Source organism: Formica exsecta, unplaced genomic scaffold, assembly GCF_003651465.1.
Source record: "Formica exsecta isolate Colony F162 unplaced genomic scaffold, ASM365146v1 scaffold196, whole genome shotgun sequence".
Taxonomy (NCBI): Eukaryota; Metazoa; Arthropoda; class Insecta; order Hymenoptera; family Formicidae; genus Formica; species Formica exsecta.
This window is the reverse complement of record NW_021849259.1, coordinates 339,830-352,442: the sequence shown is the minus strand read 5'-3', so window position 1 is coordinate 352,442 and position 12,613 is coordinate 339,830. Positions and strand designations below refer to the sequence as shown.

At 35.0% G+C, this 12,613-nt stretch overlaps 1 protein-coding gene across 3 annotated transcripts in view; it reads left to right on the top strand.

Moving 5' to 3' along the window:
* LOC115234183 (ras-related and estrogen-regulated growth inhibitor-like) overlaps window positions 1–12,613 on the top strand; it is a 39,918-nt gene that overhangs the window by 23,233 nt on the left and 4,072 nt on the right. For all 3 annotated transcript variants that reach the window (XM_029804987.1, XM_029804986.1, XM_029804985.1), the window contains exon 5: window positions 8,263–8,444. In XM_029804987.1, coding sequence (XP_029660847.1) covers window positions 8,263–8,444 — 182 coding nt within the window. The remainder of the gene's footprint in view (window positions 1–8,262; window positions 8,445–12,613) is intronic.

The window sequence follows — 12,613 nt, the reverse complement described above, 5'->3', positions numbered from 1 at the left end:
ATATATATATATATAATTTATTTTTTATTAATTATATTAAAATATATTCCATCGAGAAACATGATGAGATATCTCGCGATTTATTTTTAAGACAGGCTAATATCGATCGTTTTTTTAATTGCTATCGATTTCACGTAACTGTACACGCATTTCGGCGTGTCTCCGTTAGGCAGACGATAATTTTATTTACTAGCTTCTAGTTGCCTTCTATGGTATCTGGTAGGCCTCCACTGACACGGCCGCCAAGATAAGTGGCGTGAATGCACTCTTAAGTCGTATTTACATCCGAGAAGGACGATACGTGACACATGATGAGATGATTTATTTCAATTTTAATCCGCGAGATTAAATTTCGATCCTAATTCGTGTAGCACGCATTGATAACCCTCAAGGTCTCAAAAAATATTTCAATCATCTCTCAACAATCGGGAACTTTAAAAATCTTTAACAGTGAAAATATTTTATCCATTAAATTCTAAAAATTCAGAGATAACAATTTAAAGTTATTCGAGTTTCTCTCCTAATCGTGAACGTTCTAAGGTTTGAAGACTGTCAGACGTATTGTAGGTTCTTTGATATCAAACTTCAGAGTTGCAATAATAATCGCACTTTTCTGCATAACCGGCATGCCGAGCTGATCGCTCTCGGCCCGAGTCGGGTTTCATAGAATTTCCGCTTGGCTTCCGAGAGAGACTCTCTTGGAGTTGCAATATCGATCACGAGAATCGCGGTAGGTGTTCTCTCTCTCCACGCGGGTATAATAATAACCCGGCTTAACAAGGGCACGGGAGTTCAGGTAGGCGCTCTCCAGCGGAATCGGCCACGTAGGTAGGAAGTCGAGCAACAAATGGGTAGGTGGCTGCTGACTGGCTCTCAACTCGGTTGGCTTTCGACCTCGTCGACCGCCACGATTAATACTTCCATCGTGCATTGTTCCTCGTCACGTAAATCTTTGGCCGGCGAGATAAGGCTCCACGGAAACCATTTATAAGATCGATTTATATCATTACTAAAGCGCGCGGCTCCGCAAATATTCTCGCGTCAGCTGATCGTCTTACTATTTCCTTGTCTCGTAAGCCGTCTTCCCATAATGCCTAAGCTAGCGATCGAGATGGAATAATTGTAGTTGTATCTCTTCAGTTATTAAAATTTAAAATATTATATTGCATGATAATTGATTGTGAACAATTATTTGCTTTTAAATAAATAATTAAATATATAAACTTTTGAAACAATTAAAATTGACAATTATGTTATCAATGATATCGCTATCGAGGAAATTAATTTTTTATTATATATACGAAATGATATTTCGTTCACAAGAAATAAATAAATAAAGAACAGCTTTACGCAGATACTGTTTTCGTAACATTTTGTGATAAGAGAAAAGATTCAAAATACCTATGTGTATTTTATATTTTCCTCCTTGTATTCTTTTCCACCCGATCAATTAATTCCATTTCGATCTCTCGATAGAGAAGGGAAAGTTGATTAACCACGACCGTGCCCGCCAACTGACGTTAGTCATTGCAACCGGTCGTACATCGCATTTTTATAATCTACATACGATTATTCAGTCTATAATTTCGATATATGGGTCAATGTCTCGGGCCGCAATAAAGTATCAATCGTACTTCATCTCGTACCGATCGGCGCGGACGTTCCACTTTTGGTAGATTAATTTTTTTCTCCTTCCTTCCACCCTCCCTCTCTCTTTCTTTCTCTCTCTCTCTCTCACCTTCTGTCTCACTCGCTTATCTCGTTTTGTTTTATTGTCATTTTCGCGTGTCTCATTTCTTACAATCTACATATGGTTTTACGGTTCGATGTTGCGCGGAACCGCAATAAAGTATCAATCATACCGCCTCGTCTCTCAAAGTGACCAATCCGCTCCGCTCCGGGATGCTGAACGCCGCGTGGTGCCCAGGTGTGTTCCGTCTCGCGAATATGAAGAGTGCCAGCAGCCTGGTGACACACTTCCCCAATTCTCGCATTGTTCTTCATCCGCGTGCACGTACGAAATAAATCTCCGAGTGAGAGAGGGTGGGAGCGGAGGGAGGGAGGAAGGAAGAAAGAGGGCGAATCCGCTGGCTGGCTGGTCCCTCTGGCCTCGTGACCGGCTCGTAATTGCGATTGCTTTTCGTGGGAGGGCCGGTAGATAATTGATAATTAAGCGCGTGCCCTCTTTGCCCCCGGGAATGAAGCATGGGGTTAGGAGGAGGAGGAGGAGGAGGAGGATCGAAGAGATCGCGAATGTAACAACGCTGTTTGGGACCGGATGTTGGTCGGCAACGTTTGATCGGCATTCTTGTCTTAATATCCGCAAGTGCCACACTTTCAATCTCCCTTATCTCTATTTTATTTTAATTTTTATGAAAATCGAATCGAACTTTAGATGCGAATAATCGTATATATTTCGTCAATATCGAGTAATTCCAATCTTGATTTCGGTGATATTCTTTTTAGAACATTTTTTTTAGAATATTTTTTTTTTAGAAAATTAATATAAAGAAAAGATTATTTTTCAAAATTGTGTGTAAAATGTTTTTATTTAATTTAGCTAAATTTGATCTTTAATTAAAATTAATATCTTTGATTTCAAAAGTATCAAACTTAATTAAAGCGCATTAAAAATATCGAATTCTCTTCTCTGGAATGTGTATACACGTCTTAATTTAATATTTTTTTATCTATTTTGGTGATATTTTTTTGGAAAATTAATACGAAGAGAAGATTATTTTCCAAAATTGTATGTAAAATGTTTTTATTTAATTCTGCCAAATTTGATCTTTAATTGAAATTAATATCGTTGATTTCAAAAATATCAAGCTTAATTAAAGCGAATTAAAAATATCGAATTCTCTTTTCTGGAATGTAAATACACGTCTTAACTTAATATATTTTATCTATTTCGGTGATATTTTTTTGGAAAATTAATACGAAGAGAAGATCATTTTCCAAAATTGTGTGTAAAATGTTTTTATTTAATTCAGCCAAATTTGATGTTTAATTGAAATTGTCCTAATTAAATTGTCTTTTCTAGAATATGTATATATGTCTTAATTTATTTCTTATCTATTTCGGTGATATTTTTTTGGAAAATTAATACCAAGAGAAGATTATTTTTTTAAATTGTATGTGAAATGTTTTTATTTAATTCGGCCAAATTTGATCTTTAATTGAAATTAATATCGTTGATTTTAAAAATATCAAACTTAATTGAAACGAATTAAGAATATCGAATTCTCTTCTTTGGAATGTGTATACACGTCTTAATTTAATAATTTTTATCTCTCTTTACTTCAATTAATTTGCGTCATTTTTATGATTGTCAGAAATTTCTAAAAATGATTCTACGAGCCGTTACACCCGCGGTATGCCAACAAACGATACTCGGTTTCGAGCTCGATGACGAAGTTTCGGATCGACATTGAAATTCCATTGTCGGCTTATCTTAATTCCTCCATGGTACACATGTGTGCAAACAAGAACCGCGTAAACGTCAATACATATGTATCCCGAGTATCTTTCGAAGTGACTACCATGGCTATATATACGTGTATAGCTTTCCTTGTTTCTTCGAGAGAATAACAGTTATCGTATCGGAAAACAAAAGGAGAGATGAGGTGCGCAATACTTAAAGTAGTAGTATTTATGCGCGAAACGTTTATCAGACGAATAAAAGTTGATTTAAACAACAGAATTAATGATTATTCGCACCTGTAAGAAAAATACAACTAAATACCATAATTAAATACTTGCTTTCAACTTGTCCACACATAATCTTTCCCACATACATCCCCGATCATAGTGCGCAATTTCAAAATGTTAGAGCAATAATTTAGTTTATTACAATATCGTTACTTTTCACTCTTCTCAACTCGGGGTGGTCGTCGCTCGTTTCATCGTCCATAAATTACTGCTAGCTCTCTCTCCTTCTACCTCTATCTTTGCCAAGGGGCGAACCCGGTAGGAACTCTATCGTTGTAAAACTACAAGTAATAACACTGTAACTCATTGTCAATGGCCAGGCAATAACGCGACATCCCGCGGCGTCGGATTAGTTGGTGTCGCTTTCGTGGAAACATGCATTGTCGCGCGAAGAAAAGATCCTACACCTCGAGACACGTTCATAGTTCTACCTCGATTCATACCCTTCTGGAACGGTTACGTGCTGTAAGAAAAGCGGAGAAATTACTCGGAAATATATGCGAGAATCTTTTAAAAAAATATGTGGATAACACGTTGAGATAAAAATATAATTAAACAAAAATCGAAATTTAATGTTATCAGAATTGCGTTAATAATTTGAAATTATTCTACATGAAACCGAATTCCAAGATCACAATGCAGTTTTCTTTACAAAAATATTACAAGTAAGATAATTGAATCCAGTCTTTTCCCTCTCAATATAATTAATTCTTTTATATCAAGCAAAGTTTTTTATTTAGATGATAATAAAATTCTAGAATATTACTTTAATTGCACTATTATCATCAATTATTATTTTATATTTTATACCCTTAATCAATATTAAATTTAATTCATTTATTTTTTATCCAATAAACTAAATTTTATAATGAATTTTTTCTAATACATTTATTCTCTTAACTTGAGCTTAAATCATTGAATATCCCTACATTATAATTAGTCAAATTATATCATGTCTTTATTTTACATATTTTCTTCATTCTTATATTTATATAAAAATTTGATAGCGTATTGCACAATTAAATGTTAAATGAGGCGCAGGATATTCTTGGCAGATATTTTTTCCACGAACCATAAGCGTGAATCATTATGCTGGAATTCAAGGTTTCCGATACCTGGGCATCCACTGATCTCGGAATGCCGTTTATGCAGAATATGCGGTCTTCTAATCGGGGAGCATTATTAGCCGATAATATTGGCGCTATTCGTAGGGCGAATAGCCTTTGGGATCGTTATCTGCGCCACGAACACGAAGGAACATAACTTCGTCGACGGAGCGATCGTTGCTTATCCGGCGGGATCGCGTAGGTGTTAAAGCGCGCGGTTCTCGCCCACTTGAATCGATTCCGAATGGACAGGACGATCGTTCCTATCGGGTGTCCTGTTAACTGTCGCGTCGTTTAAAAGAAACCGCCGGTCGAAATATACAGTCTATGACTGTATGTATTTTTATCTATCTATTTGCCTTAATAACTCTCAACATTTTTACAAAATGTTTTACAAAATATGAAGTTTTAATTTCGATTTTATTATCGAGTTAATTTAATTAATATTGAATTTTGCATATTTTTTATCTTCTAAAGCTTAGAAAGAGATGTTTATAAATGGTAGACTTGATATAATTTACTTAAATATTTTAATAAATTTTATTGCAATTTGTGTTATTTATATAAATTAAGATAAGAAAATTCTTGTGTGTCTTTAATCCAATTTATATAATATATTGAAGTTTATCACACACATATATACATTTACTCTAATTTTATTTATAAGAGATATTTTAAATTATCAATTAAAATTATAAATTGAATACGAAAGTCTATTTATAAGCGAAATTAAATGTAAATTGGATTGTTACATATATGAGCTTGCTTATTTATCATATTTAACCGCGACAGCATGATGTTAATGAATAATTGCGACGTATTTTCACGACGCAAAGTGTATTAAAGCGTTATTTAATCAAGAGACGTTCTGCATTATTTCATAACTGGACGGATCATGTCGGCGGATCATGTCGGCGTTGTGCAACCCGCCGCTGATGCACTCATGTGACATGTGTGAACGCAATTCCGGCATCGCGTTCGATTGCTTCGAATACAATCGGTTAATAAATATTTATGAGCGAGGTTCGAGCCATGTCTCACACGACGCGACAGACGCACGCCTGCCGATGTTTTACGTCGATGACGTCTACCCGATCGAGGTTACGCGACAGATTTGGTACTCGTTTAATATTCTCAGATAAGACAGATCTTAAAAAGATATATGGGATAAATTTCAATTTTGCGCGCATAGAAAAGTCTAAGTAATAATATCAAAGCAGACACGAGCCGTTTCACGCAGACGTTCGTGTTATGAAGTACTTAGAGTACACTTATCGTAGTATTTATATGAAAATTCATTTAACGACTCACACTGTCGTGCAACAGCGGAGTTATAATGTACAACACGTAATTTATAATATGCAAGTATATTCAAATGGAAAGCACAGAGAGTATACATGATAATTAAGATTTCGAATAATAATTATTGCGCGTACTGAAATGTTCTAATTATTTTTTAAACAAATATTTATTAAAAGAATTATACTCATTTTCCGAAAAATAAAAAGATTTGGTAGATAAATTTTTATAAAATATGATAAATATACAAATATAATTTTCTTATCTTAAAAATGTAAATAATTATATAAAGAATGTTCAAAAAAAGACCATGCAATATTTATATGGTAGATAGAACACACCATATTGAGTAAAAAAAAAAAACCTTAATAAACATAGGTCGAAAGCTTAACCATTTCTGAGATATAAACATCTTTTTATGTTAGCATCATGATTGACTTACTGGCTTCTATGTTCGCATGCGATGTTTACCTCAGTGTTTATAAACCGCGTTTTGAATGGCCTCATTCAATTCCCATACGTATTTCATAACAGAAGATTTCACCGGCGATCAGTCAGTTGTCATCAACCGGCGATTGCGGATCTTTGCGATTTGGTGATTACACAGTGATTATACTTTTTATTCTGGGGATATTTGAAAAGCATAATATATTGTTCGATAAATGACAGAAGAATTACGTGACCGAATCCAGCGTGCTTGTCAAATAATTCGACAGAGACGTGGAATTTTTGAGAAAGTTTGCGATTCTGTAAGAATAAAATGCCAAGCGTGTATGAAAATGGAAGGAGGACATGTGAAACACCTTCTGTAAATACCGAGATAAAGATTTAGATAGATTATCTTCTTCTCACGTCGCATGCAACACGTAGAAGCCAGTAAGTCAATCATGATGCTAATATACAAAAATTATATCTCAATTTATATCTCAAAAACGGTTGAGCTTTCGACCTATGTTTACTAAGGTTTTTGTACTCAATATGGTGTATCCTATCTACACTGAAAAAAAAAATTATTAACTTGATTAAATCCGTTCAACTAATTACCATTTTTTAAATTGAGATATTTATATATTTAAGACAAACGACATATTAAATTTAACATGACGTATATTTGACTTAAATACTTAAATATTTAAATATTTAAAAAAAATGGTAATTAGTTGAACGGATTTAGTCAAGTTAACAATTTTTTTTTCAGTATACATATAAATATTGAATGGTTTTTTTGAACACTGTATATAATATATCATGTAGCAAAACTTAAAAGGTTGCGTAATTTTAATACTCAAATGAGATTCATAAATTTCAGGCTACATGAATCATGATTCACGCTCATTAAATATCAACAGAATTTTTATACGGATAATCGCGTAATTTTTGATACGATGCAATCAACTTTGATGCCCCCTTTTTACGGCGGGATATTCAACAATTCTTAAGACGTTACAACATTGCGTTGCAAGGTGCGTATTGGCCGTTGTCGGAATTCCTGTGGCGTTTATTTACGAGCACGTTACACGCAATGTTAATTCGACAGATTTAACCGTAAATAACGCCCGTAAACACGCGAATCCCTTACCCCCCTCGAGGTATATGTTTATCTCGGTCTATAAAATTCAGTCTCTCTCGCCGGATGTGCGGCAGTTTAAGTGACGGCTGAGATTTACGGGCGCAAGTTGAGGAATCAACGCGCTGCGAATTTTCAGCCTGCTCGTCTCCGACACATTTTTTTTTCATAGTCATTAAAAACAGTTTTATTCGCGTACGTAAATAAATGTAGCTTGAAATAAATGCTACTCTTTGACTCTTTCTCTCTCTTTCTTTTCGAGAGCTAAAAATACGATATTTTGAGATGCAAAAGTTTTAAACAGATAAAGTTCTACGAATTTATTAAATTTTTAAGATCTTTAATGATATATCTTCTATAAATCTTACAAACTTTCGATCTTACTTTAGAGCGCGAAAGGATTTCGAATCTAAGATCGATTTCTATTTACTGATACCATCTATATAGGAGGATAGAATGTCTTGCATGTAAACGTGCTAAGATATCTACAGATTCGAATGGAGATATGTCAAATTAAATCCGATTCTCGATTCTTGACTGTCATAGTAATCGGTCGTCGTGTTCCATCGATTGTTTCAGGAGAACGGCTGTTTGTACTCGCACATACGATGGGGCGAGGCCTTCGTTGTTGTCTACAGCGTGACATGTAAACGCAGCTTTCAGGAAGCTCGCGGACTCCTCAAGCAACTCGCGGATCTACGCCTGCCATCCTACTTCACTGCCCTCCTCCTCGGCAACAAGAGAGATCTGGACCATGCTCGGTGAGCATAAATCACATTGTTACAAATATGATTAACGGTTTCGTAAGAGGGGGCGTGTACCTTACGTATAACGTCCGATGATGATCTTCGGTACCTGATATACGAGCAAATAAACTGCGCATCATATGTTCACTCCGGGCATGAAAGACGATAATTATTGATAAATCAATGCAGCAGTAATTCTTCATCACTTCATCAGCGCGAAAATTTTTTTTTTTTTTAAATTTTCTCTTGCACCTCGTTTATCACAGCTGTGATGATTATTTTTATTGTATTGCAATTAATTAATCACTTCTTATGTAGTTTCTAATTTTTTGATAGAAGTAAATAGAATGTATAAAATTCAATTATATTGTAAATATATTTTAATATCTCTGTTGTTGAATAATAGATTACATGACACGATGAATATTACCGAATAAATTTTCCGTGGCAATAAAATTAAAAAGAGATAAAGAGGAGGCTTTTATTCGTAAGTAATGTCGTGCTTATACGTGGCCCATTTTTACCCGCGGCCTCGCAAGTCTGGCACACTTGGCCGATTGGCGTCTTAAGGGGTCTTCACACGACGATTTTATCAATATCTAAAATATCCTATCGATTAACGATAATTTTTCTTCTTAAATTCAATGCATTAAGAGAGTCATGTATAATATAATTTCCGCAATTTTAATATCGAACTTAATGAAAAGAAATATCGAATATTAGAAACTAGTATAAAAAATATTGATTTTCTAGAAATCTATCATAAGAGTAAAAATTTTCTATTTCCCAAAACTTTATTTAATTATGCGTGATAAATACGGTGCCGAATTTTATTCTCGAAATAGAGATTATCTTACCGCGGAGCACGTTCGATGTCCCGATACGGATCGTATGAGGGCCGCTTAAATGGCGCAAGAATTACAATATCATTTTGCGTCGCGCGATCTCCGATCGCCGACTTCGTGTATCGCCCTCGGCGGATCATCGATTATTCGCTCGTTCCGGTTTTTTTTTTTTCCACATTCGCGCTTATATGTGTGTGTCCGGCCTATTAATCCTCGCAGTTCACTTTCCATCTGCGAGTAACAGGATCTTCGCCAGCGTTCGTTCGTTTCCTAGACGAGGCGAGATTTCGCGTGCACCACGCGATTCACATTTTTCCAGACGGACACTTTATTAGGTTAGCAGTTTTGTTGCCCCTCCTCTGTGCAATCAGAGAGAGGAATCTGAATATTTCGATTTTTTATAAGCTATCGCGCGATCTGATATTATTCATTGCATCTTTTTCTCGTATATTTTTTTTCTTTTTTTTTTTTATATCTCTGCGAATTGCTGATACTATCGAAACTTGTCCGGGGAGAACTTCGGACAACTTTGGTCACTTCGGAATTTTTTTAACCCCCGTTCTATTGTTCGAGATCGGCCTTTTTTGCGACGCGTGCAAGTTTTTTGTTAGCGCGGCACTTGTTTTCGCAAAAACGAGGTTCAATGAACCGAACGTTGGATGACGGAGTAAGTTAATCGGCCGACTGGTACGTCAACTTCGGCGAGCGACTCATCCAAGTCGGTCAGGCGACTTGGACAGGTAAACAGATCTGGCGAGGCGAAATATCGCGCGAACGGTTTTCTAGATGAACGTCGAACGACTCGACCACTACCGGGTGTGTATCGAATCAGTGGCATCTGCGGTCCGCGATCTGGTGTCACGTGTCGTGTTTCACATGTCGGCGTCGAGAATCCGGCGGTTTGACATATAAATATGTAGATAGATAAATGGGTATCACACATACTAATAGACGTTTGCCGATTAAAGAGAATAAAGAGGACGCGAGTATATCAAGTTGTTATGTAAGCTTCCTCTCGATTTTATATCGTGTTTCTTGGACTTATGTAAATTTCGCAAGATGTTGAATTAAAAAATAAGTTAACATAAATAAGTTAATTCAAATATATGGAAATTTAAGTATTTTCAAATGTATACATTGTCTAATGTAAAATTTATAAGGGAGAAAGTTATAAAGGAATTATATTGATCTCTATCAATTTTATATAATTTATCGAAATAGTCTTATAATCGGTGATAAAATGAAAGATGTGAACGGTATTTATAAAGGAATTTATAATTTCTTGCGCGTACGGCGGAACATAATTTTTCGTCCCGATATATAAAACGAAACCTATTGATTGACGAGGAAAATGTATAGCTGGTTGAAAGACGCGCGGATATAAACAGGTGTGGCTTGCGTGCGAGTTTCTCAGGCATCGATACATCTTGTCGCATTTTATGCAACAAGTCGCTCAAAGTGCATCATTGCGTTGCGTGATTCGGGCGAGAGAAAGCTAGGAAATACTAGTACGCGCGCGTTTTTATCTGTAACATGAATAAAGATTGGCGGCGCGGCGGCTCATTAACCTTGTCGGATTGGCGCGGCTTCTCGTGTGTCCGCCGAGGATAAATATACATTAATAGGACAGCGGAATGCCCGTCTAATAGATAAATTTCGAATTTTCCTAGATGCATCTCGTCAATTTATCGCACCGATTATTTCAGGACCAGTAATTCTTTTTTTTCGAACAGAATATAAAATATAATATTTCACGTTTGATTTTATTTAAATCTTGCATTCAACTAATTTTAAATGACATTATGATCTAATTTTTTCTAATGAAAAAATCTCTTTTCGATTAGTATAAAATATATACTATTAAAAAATAAACTATTATAATTTGTTAATCTAAAAAAATTTTCTTTTATTTTTTAATACATTTAATCAAATAAAAATAATCTTTATTTTGGTTTATCATTTTTTACTAATTAATCATTTTTATCACTCATTATCGCGAAGATCGCGTGTCCATCGTTCATCTTTCACGGAAGAAATACGTAAATGAACAGATTCATTCGGTATTCTTTTCTTCCATCGAACGAAGAGGAATTTTCCGCGCGATTCTCGCAGGAATATGCTTCATCTTTTCTAAATTAATTTAAGAACTTAAGAAGAATTTTTCTTAATTAATTTTAAAAATTAATTTAAGACAGAGAAACAAAATGTAATTATGCGATAAGTTTAGTTGATTTTTAAATACAATTTAAACTTTGAAATCAAATTCAAATTTAAGTTTCTCAATCAATCAATTTTTTTGAATTTTTGACAAGTTCTCCATTTAGAAATACAAATTACAAAAACAAGTCATAAAACCATAAATGGTAGGAAAAGGCAAATGGGACAAGACTAATTAATTTTTAAATTCAATCCAAATTTTTAAATTTAAATTTAAATTTAAATGAGAATGAACCAAAAAAGAATCCGAAATGTACATTTTTAATGTACTTTTGTTTATACTCTGAGCCTATTGCTGTTATTATTTATCTATTCCCCAGTTTCTCAAAAAGGTATTGATTCTCAAGTTAAAGTAAGCTCGATATATTGTTACTACGAAGATTGTAATATCGCAAATTACAAAATAGATCGGTTACTCTAGAATCTAATAGTAATCTTAAAATTACATCTCTTTTTTTTTAATGCTAAATATCGCGTGGGCAGAAAAATAGGCGGATAGATCGAGATAGATACAATAGAATTTGACGGGTATACTCTCGACATTTCAGCCTTTTAACTTGGAGTCAACCTTTAGACAACGAGGATTACGAGGCAGAGGTCGAGCAAGTTTTACGGGGCGCATAAAAGCGTGATCAAAGTATATAAAATGTCGTGGAATCGCTGGGAATTTCGTGGCGAACTAACAAAGGGAAAAGATGGCGAGATGTCTCGATAGCCACGAGCGAACAACAAAAATGTCACACAAATAAAATGTCACAAATACGCCGATGTTGTAAGCGATTGGCCGTCGATCGGCGACAGCAGAGGCTACATTGCTGGCGGGAAAAGAGCGATTCGATTTACGTAACTGGCATTTTGATGGCATGCAAAAGATACACGCTCTTCGTAACTGTCACGATTATCGTTGAGAAATTTAATTAAACCGGAATTATTCGATATATATATCCCTCTCTTTCTCTCTCTTTCTTTATAAGATGAGTCATAAATTACAACGCGCCTTCGTTTACGTGTCGCATATAGGGAAAATGATCAGCTTTAAATTAATTGCACCGGGTGTGACATCAATCTGCACGTGAGACTTTCAAAATTTGATAAAAATAAATTTAGTTGTGATAGGGAAAG